The 17165-nt window shown below is 40.0% G+C and overlaps 1 protein-coding gene across 4 annotated transcripts in view; it reads left to right on the top strand.

Annotated features, from left to right (window-relative positions):
* Positions 1 to 17165, top strand: part of CHLSN (cholesin) — a 134787-nt gene that overhangs the window by 107557 nt on the left and 10065 nt on the right. For all 4 annotated transcript variants that reach the window (XM_075719129.1, XM_075719128.1, XM_075719131.1 and 1 more), the window contains one exon: positions 598 to 779. In XM_075719129.1, the coding sequence (XP_075575244.1) occupies positions 598 to 779 (182 nt within the window). The remainder of the gene's footprint in view (positions 1 to 597; positions 780 to 17165) is intronic.

A 17165-nucleotide genomic window follows, 5' to 3' on the forward strand; every position in this document is an offset into this window, starting at 1 on the left:
ATTGTGTGCATGTTTACCCAAGATTGCTGAAGGATCTCCAAGAGGTCTTGGATGAAGATGGCAGTTGTCACGTCTTCTCCTTTGGCATGATGGAGATGAAGCCCCTGTGTGGCAGACAGAGGTTTTCTCAGTCCAGGGAAGTGTGAGGTTACACAACAAACAGAAACTAAGGGTGTTAAGGAAACCCTGCTTCTCCTACTTAAATGTGTGTATGTTAAAAAAAAAAAAAAATCATCTACTCTCCCTCCTCTAGGAAACAGCCTCTGCTGTTCACATTACCCCCTCAGGTTTGAGTGTGAGAGAACAAACAGCACAACAAATCTTAGATATGATGTTTAATGTGTGGCTAGAAGGTGCTCAGATTACTGTACTGCTGAGAACAGTATGGAGGGCAATTCTGCAGATTTCTGCAAGTGCAGTATTTACAGTTCTGTGAGTTGAGCAGAGTAGAGAGGTGGTGGAAGTATAGTGAACAGTAAAAATATGAAGCTTAAAGCTTCTGGCTTTAAATATTACCTGTGCCCTTCAATTGCATTTATGCATATTTTGTTCATTTTTCTATAGAAATATAAACACTTTAAATGTTGATTATTTCAGGCAACAAAAGAAGAAGACGAACAAGAACTTACTGCAGAGGAAAGAAGGAAACTGGAAAGAAAATTAAAAAAAGAGCGCAAGAAAAAAGAAAAACAGCTGATGAGGGAAGCTGGAATCTCTACTAAAAAGGTGGAGCCCAAAAAGCAGTCGGGATCTGAGCTGGCTCTGGCCTATTTAACCAGGTAAGAATACTAAAACCACTGCAGGTGCTCCCTACAGAAGTAAGCTGTAAACCGTGCCAGAAATCCAGAACAAGCTGAACGAAGTAATAACACGTGGAAGGAAATTGCTGCAGTCAAGTACTAAGTTAATGTTCCATCTCAGTTGACACCTTAGCATACAGTTGATCACCCCATGGTATTTATATCACAGGAACAACTGAAGGGTGTTAAGTACGGTGCAAACATTTTATAGAAAGGCAGCTCCTGTCCTGAAGATCAGGGGTTAGCTGCAAAGATGAAAGGCACATTGCAGAAAAGGTTGCATAGAGGAAATTAGTTTTGTTTCTTAAGTGCGCTGTTTTAGGCGGAGGAGTTTCAGTTATTCTCTCTATATAAGCAAATTGCATGAAGTGGTTAAGTATGGAGCCTGAATTTAACCGCCTGCATGATATTTGGATATTTGTAAATTAAGATGGGATCATGCCAGTATTTTGAAGTTAATAGTGTACAATGCCTTATTTTTGCATACGGAAGTATACAGCAAGTATGGTGGCTGATTTCAGATTGGAAGCAATTACTTCATCTAGTTAGCGCGCTTTTTTAGAATACTTAAAATTCCAACATAAAGCACAGTCTATGGTTTAAATAAAGAACTATAACAAAGCATTCGTAGTACCCTACAGACAGTAAGAGGTCATGCATAAACAGGAGGATAGTGTTTATTTTTTTCCAAACTGCAAAATATGCCCTGTCTGTAAGACCTCCAGGAGACTGGTGCATTACAAATAGTGGGTTACCACATGGAATAATTCCAGGGTTGCATCTCTGGCCATGCTCAAAACTGAAGCATCCAGACTGTCTGAATTGTTACTTACCACTCTCAGTGGGGAGGGAGGAAATTAATTGCATTCCAGGCAGAGGGACTTGTGCATTTTTGTTACATAACCTTCAGCATGCAGTGATAGCAAAATGATAGTAATATTTTTTTATCTGGAAAACAGCTGGAGTAGTTCACTGTTTTGAACTGCTAACGGCTTGACAGTTAGCTTTGAACCATCTGCTCAGACTGTACTCTGGTATGTGCGCTAGTAAGTGGTGGATCTAGAGATAATGGTTTTCAGGTTTGGAAAGCAAAGGAACAAGCCGTGGGTTTTTGTTTGATATTCCACTGTTGTCTGTATGGATTTTTGCCTTGTTAGGTGAGAGAATATGAAACTACGTTTGAAGTAATATTTGAACCAATTTTACTCTAGAGTCACTTAACCTGTACCAAATTACCTTGAAACAATAAACCTGCTATGTTATTTGATCTTGTCATACGCGGAGTCCAAGGGCGGTATGTACAGCAATAGGTTGTGTGGGATTATTTCGGCAACAGACAATTTGATTTTTCTAGACTTAACAGGGATAGTCATAAGATGCTGTACTGCCAAGCAAACATAACCGTAGACAGTGTTCAAGACCCAAATGTCCCAGGACATTGCACCGTTGTAAATTACAGAAAAACAACTTAATCCTTTTACACCTCAGATGTTTTTTCAACCCAGCAAGATTGGAAAAAGAAACCACTGGATTTAAAGTAATCAGAGAAGTTATATATTAGCTGGGGAAGGGAAACTAAAATCTGAGCTCTGGAAGTCTGTTGTAAAACCTCCAGCAATTTCAGTGGGTCAAGGATTTCAGTCTATGTGTTTTTGTAGGGCTACAGGCGTGAACAATATGTGGGAGGATAAGTTAATCTTATAGATGCAAGAGATTAATATAATTGGAAGTAAACAAAAGGGTGCCGTGGATTTACGTTTTGCCCCACCTACAATAAAAAGCCTTGCATGGCATAAGGGTTGCTAAGTGAAGTGGCATCTTAATTCCCTGATGACATGTGAATGTCCTGTAGGACAGGTGGAACTCGAAGTACCATATGATAACTAAAACTGTCATTTTCATTTACTGAGAGACTATTCACAGCATGAGAGCACAACCATATGGGGCCTTAGCCTATGACAGGAAAATACTGAATTTGTTTTAGCAAAATTTTGTTTGATAACTTTAAATTAAAAATGTTAGAAAGAATTCAGTGAAAGATTTTTGTTACACGTCTAGACCTTTGACATGCAAGGGAAAATTCAACTTATTTTGTAGGTCATGCATATTTTAAGAGGTAGTAGTTCCCTCAGAGTGCAGAATCATCTTTTCTGGTATGTAGGATTCTTCACCAGGAGAAGGAATATCCGTTTCAAGCAGTAAGGTCAGGGAGAAGTAGCAAAATTTTACTTGGAGGAAATAAAACATAGTTAACTGTTACTGTTTTGGGGGGGGGGTCCGGTGCTTAGAAAGCCCTGCTTCTGCAATAGCTTTGTATGTTGCATTTAAAAAATAAAATGGAAGTAGCAGGCAGCCTACAGGCAGCACTCCTCTCTTTGCTGAGGCACGAGGTGACTCTCACAAAGATGCGCCTCATCCTTTTAGTTGAGAGGAGTTAACGAAGAGAGCACTGATGGAAGGGAGTAAGGCATGCAGCGTGCGGGGGGCCGGCCCGCTAATTGCGTAGTGCCCTTCCTGACGGCGTTGAGACCAGCACTGCAGCAATGGAACTAGATTCGGGGTGATGCTTCGCACGAAGAGCAACGCTGGACCAAGGCACGTGGCCGGCCGTGACGGCGCTGCCGCTGTGTGTCCCCGCTGCCGGGGACTGCTGGGGGGCTTCGTAAACCTCCGTACTGCTGCGTACGGTGTGCTACAAGCTGAGCAGTCCTTCCAGTTTTCCAGGTTTGTTATTAGAGTCTAAAAACAAACCATCCTTGACGCTTTGCCAGCCTCCAGAGAGGTCAAATTATTATTTTATTGGAGGACCATCCTAACAATTGAGAGAGGCTCTTTTTCCCCGTGCATATGGGGTGGCCACATGCAACTGATGCCAACTAGCAAACTGCAGTCCCTAGCTAGACCCGAGGGCACTGAAGCGTTTCCCCTGCAAGCTGGGTGGCATCTGTAGCCCAGGCTTTTCAGCTGCTTTCTCATTTGAATGAGACCAGGACAGACATTCATCAGGTTTTGCACTCCTGATAGAGGAAAAGCGGCCAAATGGCTCCTAGTTTTTTCCTCTCTCACTTTGTGTTGTCTTGTGGGAAAAGGAAAGGGGGAGAAAAAAAAATCTTTGCTTCACCATTTTTTATGTCACCTTTTCCCGTGACGAGATAAGCTCAGGCGGTTTCCCAGCACAGCTCTGTCTAAGGCAGCAATCGCAGCATGCCTGCGGAGACGGGCGAAAGCCACCACTGACAGATTCCTCGGCTTGCTGGGGGAGCAGAGAGGGAGGTCTGAAAATATAGAGAGGATTAAAAATAGGGAGCTAAAGTGAAAAGGGAAGCAGAAACGTTATGAAACTATGAGAAGGAAAAAAGAAAATGATGGAAAAAAACCAGAGCGCTACTGAACAGAAGAGAAAAAAACCTGAAAAATTACTGCAGAGGAGTAGGGAAGAGCAGGAGTAAGGAAGTATTATAAGGAAGTATAAGGAGTAAGGGTTGAATAAACTGCACAAATCTCTTCCTTTTAATGATGACAGGCCTTTCTTCTTTATGATGGTAAGTGATGATTTAGGTTTAAAGCCAAGATTAGAATGTCTCATTACTTTGCTTCTTGAAAAATATAAAATAAAAATTCATTCTTTTCTGAGCATTAAGCACCTTCAAGTGAAAAGATGTTGCAATTCATGAGAATGGTAATTAGACTTAATTATAACCTGACTGACCTTCTGTGGTGTTAAAATGTTGGCAGAACTTGTTTGTCTTGGCAAGCCACTCTCTCCTACAAGTGTTTCTGTTCTTGTGTTTGGCTTGAGAAGGTTCATTGCTACATGGATCTGCCCATATGGTTGTCTCCATCACCCGTCAAAGGAATGACAGAGATCTGAAAAGAAGTCACTAAAAGTATGTGGAATTACAAGATTGATATCATCTGAACTAGAAGTAGTAGATAATATCGTTATCTGGATATAGCTGTGGATTACCTAAGCCTTGCAATATTATCACGTGTTAAAATTTCAAAAATAAGCTTCTGGAGTACATTTCTCTCTCTAATGATTTATGTTATACTAGTAATATGTGTCACCAGAATGTTTCCCAAGGCCTTGTCTTTTCAGTTTCCTTTATAGATCTTACTTTTCTCCTCCCTAACTTAAATTTCGGTGAGATTCAAAGAATGTCAGACTTCTTTAGGGAAAAAAAAAAAAGATGCTGATAAGAATAATACAAAGCAAGGACACATTGCAGAAACACAAAAGTGAGACACAGAATTTCCCATCGAGTGGGGAAACAGTCTGACTCTGCAGAACACAAGGTGGTTTTTGCTGAGCACAGTGTCAATACTGCTGAAAGCAGTATGCAACCCAGGGTGGTTGTTTATCTGCTGTGTTTGCAGAATGGAAACATCCCAGTTCTTGGTCAAACTTTATTACAAACAGGGCCAAGCATGGGAGACTTTAAAGCTGAAACGTTGCTCTTTCTTTCAAAGAACACAGAAATCTGAGGGGCGTTGCTGTAAGTGTGCATCTCTGTATATTCATCTGTTTATTTATTTATGTATGTTTTATGTATAAAGTATATCAAGATGATATTTACTCCTGCTGGAGCAGAGGCCATCTGGAGAAGGGAATTAATAGGTAGCTTAGTGTTCATTCAGTGTTAGCATCTAGGATGTTTCTGATTTTTGAAGGAACCAGTGGAAGCTTGTCCTGGGCTGTAAAGACAGCAACATTTGAGATTTGTGGCCAAATAGCTGAGATGAAGGTGGCCCGTCAGGAAATCGCAAAACCATTCATCCTACCACATTTGGGGCCAGGTGACTATGTTGAGAGAGCTTCTGCGCAAATACAACCACACTCATTAACGTTGAAAAATAGCTTCTTAACTTACATGGAGTGGGCTTGTGTCAGATCTAGTTTGCATTGTTGATCCATAGCATTTTGAAGCTGATTTTTCTCTGACAGTTTAAGTACTTTTTTTTAGCTGTGGTCAGTGATGACTTCTGATGTTTGATTCTGAACTTACTTTTCACATTGCTGCTGGCCTTAATCTGTATTAATTTCAAACTTGGCACTGGTGTTGATGTTTCACCATCGACGGCTTAAGCTTTTAGATATTAAGAGTAACCGATGCACTAGAAATCTAAACATACACAGATTTTTTTTTTTCCCCCTCTCCCTCCACGGACTGACACTTTGGGTTTGATAGCAACTAACATTACCATCTAGTGTCATTTCTCCTTCCTCCACCCTCCAGGACGGAGAATGAGTTTCCTTCCTGATAGGGAGCCACAGCTTATGTGAAAGCTCATCCATTATCTTGAATTTCATAAACTACTGGAGAACTGCTCAAGTGATGAATCTCAATTAGCCAGTAGCAAAAATAGTATGTGAACTTAAGAGAAGCTGTTGTAATTAGACACAGCAATGTTGCTGAATTCCCTTCAACGACTGGGGCTTTAAGGTGTCTTGAAAGAGCAGCTTTTCCTCAAAGGTTAAGGGAATAGTGATGGAGGCTAGTTTTGCTTTAATAATCATAGGGCTATTTTTTAAAGGTTCTGGGGCAAGCATTAACTATGGATGTAATTAATCTATTCATACATGCTTTTAGTCATTTTGTCACATTCATTAGTTCCATAAGAAGCCTCATGAATCCAGAGAGTCAGATACAGGATAAATTTGCATTTGGTGTTGTTCTGTGGCTGTGTTTTATGTGAACTTGGGCAGGCAGTTGCTACTATCTGATTTCAAAAGCTTGCACTTTTCCTAATACTCTAGAGGTCAGTGAATTTGTTTTAGCACTTCTCCAACTTTCTATATTGCTTGACTTTTAATTCCTACCAGGGCCTGACCTGCCTCTAAGTGGGATTCCTCTCCTTGACCTAAATCAGCATGTCTGTAAAACTGTTTTCCAATTGACGCTAATAGTTGGACAGATCTTCCTCATTTTAGAGGAAGCCACTGTCTCTGTTCATGGCAGAGAAAAGTAGTCTCATCTTATTAACAGTGAGTTACCTTATCATTATCCTACATCCCCTTGTGTAACTTCAGTACCCGATGGCATCTGATGAAGCCACCTCAGTTTGTTTGCAGTTCCCTAGCAGCCCCGGCATTACTCAGAAACTCTGCAAAGCTCTCTGTTGCAATGCCCACACCTTTCCTATTTTTAGGGTGCTGGTATGCTGGTAGCTATTCTTGTGGGGGTGAGTGGAGAGGGCATATTCACTCTCCAGATTTGGTGCTGCTTATGGCTAGTCTGTAAACATACTCAAGCATATTATCTTCTGCAGAAGGCAAGGCTTACTGTTAGGGTGTATGGAGCAGAAAAATTATTCCGCTGTGTTGGACCTGTTATTGAGCAAGGCTTTCTAAATCATTGTATTGCCTCACATGTTGTAAATAACTTCTCCCCTTCCTGGTGTTTACATCCTTCACCTGGCTGTATCAGTTTTCTCAATCTCACTGCCCTTTGGTGAAGCACATCCGTAATCCTTCCTCTGTTGCTAGTCCTTCCAGACACTGATACGCTCTACTGCTCTTCTTTGAGCTTCTGTGTCTGTGATTGTTCTGGAAATGCAAGACCTGGAACCAAACACATTTCCTGCTGGAGCCGCCTTCCAGCTTCCTGCAGAAGGGACTGAGAGTCTGCGATTCCTTCCTGCTCCCTGTCACTCTGGCTTCGGTTTATGGGCAACAATGCTGGATTCATCTTTGAGCCATAGCACGTTGAGATTTCACATTTAATTCGCTGCACACTGAAAACCTTTGCTTTTTTCCTCCCCCCAAACTATTATTCAGTTTTGTGTTAACGACAGTGTCGGCACAAATGTGCCAACTATAGCCGTAATAAATTTTTCACTGATTGTAAACGGGACAGTGCTTCTCATCCTGCTTCAGCCTGGCTGCAGCAAGTCAGATACCCTACCGTTGCATAGTTGGCTTTATGATACGCATTTCCAGATGTTCGTGTCCTCATTATCATCTGATTATTCAAACTATGCATTTAGGATTCTGTGAATGTCGTGTTACGCTCTCGGTAATAGCACCATACAGCTTTTGCCTGTTTAATCAAGATGTCTGACGGCAGCCCGACTTGATGAGTTTCGGTCCCTATGATACACTCATTGACTTCTGGATTCACTTTTCTGCATCTTGGTGGCAAGTGATATGCAGCACTCTGTTGGAGCCATGCCAGTGTTTTTCTAACCCCCACATGACATCCACAGGATGTCATATCGTGCAGGAATTGCTTTTCAACCGTTATTAACTTCTTGGTGGGTTAGCTGCTCTTTATGGTTCCAATACAACATTTTTCTGCTTTGCAAGAAGTGCATTAATATCTTTTAATTTACTGTTCCTTATGTCTATCTCATCTTTTTTTAATCTATAAATATTACAGCTATCCAGACTGAGATCCAGGGTTTGCATGAAGAAGGCTCACCAAAAAAAGGAAGGCAACAATTTTGGTCCGCAGCTCTTCCACACGAGTCCAACTTTGCAGTGCGGGTGGTTAAAGAGATGCCCGCGCTGGCGCTTAACAGAGGAACGTGCCCGCGTGACACAGTGCTGTGCAGAAATACTGACTCGGGCCTGGAAGCTGAATAACTGGCTTAACACCCAGACGAGCCTAAATGAAGAAGTCATGGCTCTTGGCAAATGAGCTCAGGCACTGCACGGAGCCGATTTATAAGTTACACTGCTTCCAGTGCCAGAGTGGGCACTGAGGCTTCTCTAGCTGTTCCTGAAGATAAACTTCTTGTCAGTTAAAGCTAATACTGACAAATAATAGTAGTATTATTTACTACATAATTCTAAAAACAGCAACCAAAAGTAAGAACAAAAAACAACTGTAAGTAGCTCAGAGCCAATCTTAGCTATTTTTACCAAGAATTTCTGGGAAGAAAATGAACCACAGGAATACATTCTGGGTATCTGTAATACTGTCCTGGAAATGTTCCAGATGGACAGAATTGCTTTTTTTTTTTAATAATTTCAGTCATTTCTAGCAAGTGCTCTCCATACTAGGTATCAAGTTTTGAAGAACTTAGGTACTTACAAATATTTTTGGATGTATTTTGCCATTTCTAGCTTGCTGGGTAAGTGACTCTGGTTTCTAGAGAGAAAACAGGTGATTGCTTTGAAGATTCTGAAATGTTGGGTTTTAAGACTTTTAAGCTTGGTTATATGTGGAAGTTCTCAGATGTTGCAGATATTTCTGTGGTATTTTCAGCTCATTCAAGTAGGAAGCTTCAGAAACATCAAGGATTGCATGATTTTCCAGTCAAATTAGTAAATGCTTGATGCAGCTCATTCAGCTCAGCTTTGGAAAAGCAGCAGGACTAACGCTGCTTTCCCTGAATCAAACCTCTTATGGCCTAGCTGGGTAATTATGGTATTATGGTAATATTATTCTGGGTAAACTCATTTCTATAGGGAATGGTTTTGGAGTAGCTTTCTTACCCCTTTGCTTAGCACTAATGTATGGCTTGAGAGGAGAAAGCAAGGGAAGCTCATGTCCATGCTAAATATTTGTTGGTCAGAGTAAGTAGCTGTTCTATCTTTCTAAATCTGCTCATCGTCCTATTCAGTTTATGGCACAGGAAAGAGATTTCTTCCTGTAATTTCCATAACCATAAATAGTCACTAAATTTAACAAAAAGGGAGAAATAGATTAGGAAACTCTAATCCTGCTTTATGGCTCCAAATCAAATAATTCGTCTTTCTAAATCTTTGAATTAATTTTATGGAAGGTCACAAGTACACATCTCAAAGCATATTTCAGTAAAAGCTGCAGAGTGATTTACTTTGAAACCTTCTGTCTCTTTGCGCTTCTACCATTTTTTCAGTGTGAAACAAAGCTGTCAAAATATTTACTTGGGCATTTGGTTCAAACATTCACATAGGGAAATACTGTACTTAATTGTGTCATTAACATGAATTCGCAAATCCTTTTGTCTGGCATCTATCATTTACAGGATCAGCTGAAAAATATGTTATCGACTAACTATCCCCATCTTTAAAGGGATTTTTGGTTTTGTTTTTAAAAAAAATATTTTCTCTGTCTTCTCCCCGTCATAGTAATGGTAATTTGCTTTTCCATAATACCTTTCCTGATAGCATATCATGACTGTATTTTGACAAAATAAATGAAAAATATTTTGAGACTAATTTATTCACTCTCGTTATGACAGCTTTTGAGAAATTCTTATATTACTCCATTTTTCAGATGGATGAATTAAACAGTGATGAAGTTTGTGACTCACCAAAGTCCTTGTACTCCAAAGGTCTCCTTTCAAGCAAGTGACACAAGGGAAACTAGACATAACTTTCTTCTCATCTGAACACAAGCTTTGTTTAATTTGGCCCTATACCAATGTCTGGTCTCAACAGACCTGTAGGATTTTTCTCAATTTGTTATTTTGAAAGAGGACTTTGCATGGATTTTTTTTTCTCTAGTGGCGTCTCAAGACATTCCTGAAGGCCAGTAGCATCTATACTAATCTCTGGGTGGGCACGCAATGTATGGATTAATACTCCAAATCCACCTAGATACTTTGGGAGAGGTTTCTGTCTTCCATGGTTGGGGTCTCCTTGCAGTTGTGGTCCTTTGTAGTATCGCTGCAAGTGACCAGAGCGGCTTTATTCCACTTTATTGTTGCTGATAAAACTAGAAACAAAAATTCCCGAGTTAGCCAGCTGGAGGTTACAGACAGCATTTTTATTCTCAGTCACATATACAAGATTTTTCTCCTGCATATGATCTTGTATCAGATAAGATTGGTGGCTCTTAAGATGACTCGTTCTCACGTGCCTGAGGAGGCTTCCCATGCATTCTTGGTGAATTGATTTTTTTCAAACTTTAGTTTGCTTTTATTTATTTATATTTTTTCAGTAGGCTTTTTAAGATTCCTCATAATTTTTCACATATATATTGTCACAGCTATAAATTATATTAGCGGTAATTAACCATTGTGCTGTAAAGAGCTTCCTCAGATGGGGAAAATTATATTATGCGTGTTAAGTCCGTAAATATTGGGGTAAAAATAGTTAAGGTTTCTTTGCCTGATTCTCTTTCCTGTAAAACGACGTCTTTATTTCCAAACCTGGCTAAGAAAATTTAATGCATCCTTTCTTAATGGCTCTCATTTCCAGTAAAATAAAATTTAGTGTAAATGAATTTTCTTAACAGTTTATTAAATGTAGTCATTAGATATTTCTCGTTGAGATCCAGCTTTCATCTGTCCATAGTATTATGCAAAAAAGGTTGCATCTAATTGAATAATTAAGCAGCTTTAATATATTATTTCATCTGAAATGACTTCTAGAAACCTTGTAAGATGTATTAGGGAGATTCAGAAGCAGGCTGTAGTAACAGGCCAGTCTGCTCCAGGACTACGTCCTGACAGTAACTAGACACTTTCACTGCCCACTGAAGTTGTGAGTGCTCAACAGTACACACAATCATGTTGACCTTTTCCGTTTGTCTTGAGGAAAACTTGTGCACTATTCAGGTCAAATAAAACGAGAATAATTCAAATTACCTATTTCACATACAAGTATTACAACAAACTACCTCTTGATATTTTTAAACTAAAAGCAGATTGCAGGGATTATTTACTTTATTTGAATAAAATACTGTTTGCAGTGAGTGTTTGTTCAAGGAGTATGAAGCATAGCTTTTTCCTCCCAGCCTCTGAAGTCTGCTCTCCCCTGGCTCTCCAAACCCCTTGCCTAGCACCTGGCTCCGAGCCCAGGCATCCCATCCTTAACCCATCTTCCGGATTCAGAGAAAGCCATTTTCTGCTCTCCGATCTTCTTCCATTCAGACTGCGTTCTTGACATGGCAGAAATGCAAAAGGAAGGTTTTATGTTTTCTCTGTGTCGTAAAATTTAGATCTAGGAGAATTAACACTGCTGCTCACTTCCTCAAACACGTTTAAACTATTCATCCAATGCCCAAATACTGAAAATAGAGGAGAGTAGTTTCGTAGCTCTAGGGAATCATTTAGTCTAGTCAGCCAAAGCCAAAATTAAAATTTAAAATGCAGTTGGCTATGATTATTAATCAATTAGCTCCAGGGAGCTGTCAAGGCTTCCTAGCCAGAGTTAAAATAACAAGGAATATTTTTGAAATAATAAAACTGGATCCTTAATAAAACTCGTCTCCTGCTTTACACGTTTATTAATATGATGATGCCCAAAAAGGTATCAGTAATTACTTTTATATGAATAAAATTGAATTGGAATGAGAGCCATCTGCAGGAAGCAATAATTGGCAGATCAGTTTCTCTAAGCGCAGATTACTTAAAATCTTAGTAGTGCAATGCACATCACAGGATATTAGAAGACAAGAATCTGATACTGTCCTGAATACCGTAGTGCAGCGGCAGATTTTATTATGCAGTGAGAGATACCTGAACATATCAGCTAAATCAAGAAAATGCGAGTGGGCTCTCAACTGCTGTACACTTTTAGGTTGATCTTGATATTTTCATTGGCTTGTCCCTTTTTAGAACTCTTATGCAAAAAGAAAAGTACATCATTCTGTAAGGTTATAATGTAAGAGAGTCAAATGGCCAGGGGTCTGCAACACTCTCTCTCCTTCTGCCTCTGCTATACTTCCTCATGAATGCAGTCATGGGATGTCCAAAGTGGGATGTAAAAAGAAAAAAAAATTGGGTAATTTTTTTTTTGAAGCTTCTATATATGTCCTTGCTGTTGGTACAGAATAACCCCAAATGCGGTATTCTCTCAGATGCACTGCAAAAGCCATCTGGGTGATGGGTTGTTTGAAGAGGGCTGCGCAGGGCTTCCTGTAACAAAGATGAGCTATGTCTAATTAACCAGCAATAAAAATACTTGGATTTCATTTAAAAAAAAAAAAAAAAAGCCTGCAAATGTAACTTCTGCAACAGTGCATCTAGGGCTGGCGTTCAAATTAATAATTATCTGTTCTTTAATACTGTCCTAAGAGAACTGAGGGGCTCGGCAAGAATGTGACGATCCAGGATGTCTTCTGTGTGCCTACAGAATGTGGTCACCGGAACAGGCCAGCACTGTAGAACAGGTGAGGAGCCAGTCCTGCAGCACAGGGGCAAGGTTCAGCTTCCCTTTGCGGGAGGGATTTCTCCTTTCCTGGAGGTTTCAGCTAGAGCCCCCGGACATCGCAACGGATGGGATTGATTTGAGGCCAGCTATTTGTCAGTAGGAGTGTCTCTGCTTGTCAAGCAAGGAGAGGACACAGGAGCTACTTCTTCACAGGTGCTGCTGGCACCCAGCCTGCCTGGCCATCCTCCAGATTGCAGAGGGTGGGTGGCACCCACTGCACCCCTCAAGTTCACTGAGACCACGCTCCGTGGTCTAAGCAGCTCCTGTTCCTCAAGGATGTGAGGAAGCCCTGTTAGGAAGTCTGCAGAAGCAGGATTTGAATCTTGTGGAGAGGAAAGGAGGCCAGTTGGGCTCCCTGCAACGGGGGCTAGATGTCCTGGATGCTGAGAGCCGGCAAGGAAGAATGTGCGTGGTGCTGGGAGTTAGCGCAGGTAGGCATTTGGCATGCGGGCATCTTGCTAGCATAACGAGAGAGCACTGCTTTTTCATATTATAGTCGAATGTTACTCTGGAGTTTGGAACTGCAGAGGAGTACTTCTGATCTTGTTGGCTATGGAAGTCCATTAGGTCTTTGCAAAGGTGGAAACAGCACAGAAACACCCAACCTGAAGTTAAGTTAAAGACATCTGGTTACAAAAAAGCAAAGCATTTTCAGCAGTGTTGCTGATCAGAGGCCCAGCTGGATTAGACACCTTCACAGGGTACCAGCCTGACTTTGTAGCTTCAGGGCTTCTCGAAGTAGCCCGTGCATAATAACTTAATAACACAAACTTTCAACTCCATATACTGAGCAATAAATTGGCACTTTGGCATCCTGGCTGCTTCAAAGCAAAATCAATCAGCCAGCATCTTCAGTATTTAAATCCTTCCCCACGTGGTCATTTCTTCATCCCTCCTCAAAAACTTTCACTGATAAATTTTCCCATGAAGTTGGTTTCTCTTCCAGTATTTTCTTGCAACATCACTATATGGAAAACCATGACACTTTCACATTTCTGGTGTATTCTTATTAAAAGCCCGAAGTATTTTTTTATCATTGCTAGCTTTCCGATAGACATTAAAAATTATACAGACTTCTTCTATTACATTAGTAAATATTTGACTTCTCATAGCAGCTTTTTGTAGCTTGTCTAATTCTTCTCTCATTAACTCTGTAATATTGTAAATATAGCTAGTATAGGTATGACCCAGCACTGCTGAAACTATAGAATTTTTTTGTATCAACACCCAGAGCAAGAATGTATTAATGCTCCACTAGCTATATACCCATGACTAGGTGTTACTGTTGTAGTTTTGTGGCACTGAACAATAGAATTGAATCTTCTAGATCTAGCTTGAAAGGACTTGCATTGCTTATGCTGGTGAGCAGTAAAATCCAGTGGTTATTTGCTCTACCTGAGAACCATCCCACAACTTCTTCTCCCAGCAACATGGAATTATAGAGACAGAAGCAGTGATTCCAGCCTGATTTCAATCGACATGCTCTTTACATCTGTCCTTTGAAATGCAACAGTTAGTTTAAGATTAAGAAATTATATTTTTCATTTGTTCTTAATTGTTTAATCTCTTCTATTACTCTTTTCTTCTTTGAGATGCTTGGAGGAAGAATCTTTAAAAATTATAAAAGCTGATTTAAAATTAAAAAAACAAATTAAAATGAGCTACTGGTTGCAACTAAGCTTGAATCGGTGCCTGGGCAGGAGTGTTCTGTACCACAGTTGGACATTATGTCGTGCAATGGTAAGACACAAGAGAAGTGACCGTATTTGTTTTTCCTGGGTCTGGTAGTATATCCCTCATCTGATCATCAGAAAGCATTTATATAAGTGGATTGTTGCCAAGAAAATGATTTTACTTGCAGCTGGTTTCTTAACATGATTTTCATACAGACTATGGGGCCCTCTTTATCTCCTCATACCCCCCAGGATGTTCTTCATGGGAGGGAGCCGTAACAGTTGTTTTCATTTTTCCTTTCCCTTATTTCTGGTCTGGGCATCAGTGTGACCAGAATTAAGTGCAAGAAAAGATGGACATCTGGAGAGGAGATGGGACTTCAGCACGGCATTGGGATAGCACTTAGTTGTATATTCCTTGCAGGAGCAGAACAGATTGGCTGTGAAGGGCTCAAATTCTGGTTTTTATTCTTCTTCTGTGATAATTCAACTCCTGCTTTGTCTTCTTTTTATGAATGTATGCAAAATAAAAAACATGTTTAGCTTAGTAATATAGTAATATTAGCTGTTGTCTTTCAAGCCTACTGCTGACCTTTTGTTATTACTGAAAACAACAGAAAGTTCTCAGCTTATTATTACTGCTATATATATTTTCAGATCAAAACGCAATTTTGCTGCAGGCAGGCTAATACAGATACCAGCAACTAAATAATTATACTAGAAAAAGAATTTAAAAAAAAAAATTGAAAAGGTTTTTTTCCCGGTGGAATGCTGGTGGCATTTGCAGGTAGGTCGGTGTCTATGAAAAGTTGACAAGTTGAATCACAGTAAGATACCCTGCGTGTATTGTACCGTATATAAAAGATATGAGCTCTACTGGTGACCTGCTGTATGATTTTGAGGCATTGTTACAATTTTCTGGGTCAACTTTCCTTTCCACTTTTCATCTGTCTCATCTGTTTACACTTGAAGCTCTTCAAGGGAATGTCTCATGTTGCATTTGAACAGTGCCTATAGTGGGGGAGGAAGGGGATTTCTAGCTTGGCTGAAGCTTCAGGATGCAAACATAATATAACACGTTACAAATAATGGCAAGTGATAAAAGTGCATCTAATAAAAGATATGGTGTGATAAACGTTTTATGTAGATTTAATCAGAGTTTTGCTTTAAGGCACAAAGGCCCTTTCCTTTTGCTTTATAAATACTTTCTAAGAAAATTCTGTGACCTGTGTAGTTTTCTGTACAGATACAGTCAGATACAATCTGTCCTTATATTGGACATCAGGACAGAAATGGGACACGAAAAAGCACGTTCATTTCTTCCTGCATGTGTGATTCCTAAATTTAAAAAAAGGAAAAATAAAGCTTCCTCCCCTCGCCTTTTCACAAGTTTTAGTCATTATGCTGCGTCTAAACCAGATGGAAGAATATATTAAAAATTGTTTTTAAACCACAGATTGAGAAATGGTGCCAGGATTTTCAACCAAAAATGTGGCACTGATTCTAAAAGCTGTTGACAATTTTAGAAAGTTTTCTTCTGGCAAAAGGGCTCCATTAGTGTCTCTTCTTCTCCTCCAGGAAAATAGGCAAAACCTTTATCTCAGTCATAATTTAATTAGGTTCCAAACTGGATTTGAAAATATCAGTATAAATATATTAACTTTCTCCAGGAATTGGAGTTGGGAGTTAAACAGAGTCATCCATAATGTGAGAAAAACAGTTAAAAATAAAGGCCATGACTCTTTCTTACGTCTGTATCTTGAGTCCTGCCACCGATTAGTGAAGCACTGAAGCACACCGCAAGGCGGCTTTCTGGGCATGCAGGTGTTGACAAAGACAGACATTCAAAAACTATCTTTTTAAAAGTAAATTCATTTTAAATGCCCCTGAGAGAAATAGAAGAAATTCTGAATACCCCCAATAAAAATAAACACCTTTACATTTCCCTTTAAATAATTGTATGTGTTACGACTGGACAAAAAATTATTATTCCTACTTTACTATGTGCACTATAGGGCATATATAAAACTTCCATCCACATCCAGATATTTTTTTTATATATCCATATAAAATCTCCATCCATAAAATGGCTCTTCTCCCACAGGAACGAGCTCATGCCAAATTTCTGCTCCCTCCCTGCTGCTTCCAGTGTTTCCAGGGAGCCTCTTTGAGGTGCTGGCTCCCGTGCTCACCTGTTGGCCATATGGAGCGTTACAGTCACCGCTGAACTGACTTGATAGCAGTATTCCGAGTTTCCAGATCTGGGCCTTATAAGGGCAGTGAGCTTGCCTTAAACGTAAATGCATGGCATTTTAAAGTCGCTGCTATGGTATGTATTGCATTGTGGAATATTACAGCAAATCACTTGAGTGCCAAGTGTTTCAGCAAGGCTTTAAATATCTTTAAGGGAATTTTTTGGAGCACGGTTGTTCTTTATTGCGGAAGCACCTGTTATCCACATTTTTCGGATAGGGCGGTGAGTGCCAAAATGATACCTTTTGCACTGTTTGCAGAGCGTTTGGGGAATAAAGTGCTTAGCTTGATTCCTGCAAGCCTTAATCATGTGCTGTAACTTCTGTTCAGCCTTGTGTGTGGGGCATGTAG

Source organism: Pelecanus crispus, chromosome 11 (genome assembly GCF_030463565.1).
Source record: "Pelecanus crispus isolate bPelCri1 chromosome 11, bPelCri1.pri, whole genome shotgun sequence".
NCBI classification, from domain to species: domain Eukaryota; kingdom Metazoa; phylum Chordata; class Aves; order Pelecaniformes; family Pelecanidae; genus Pelecanus; species Pelecanus crispus.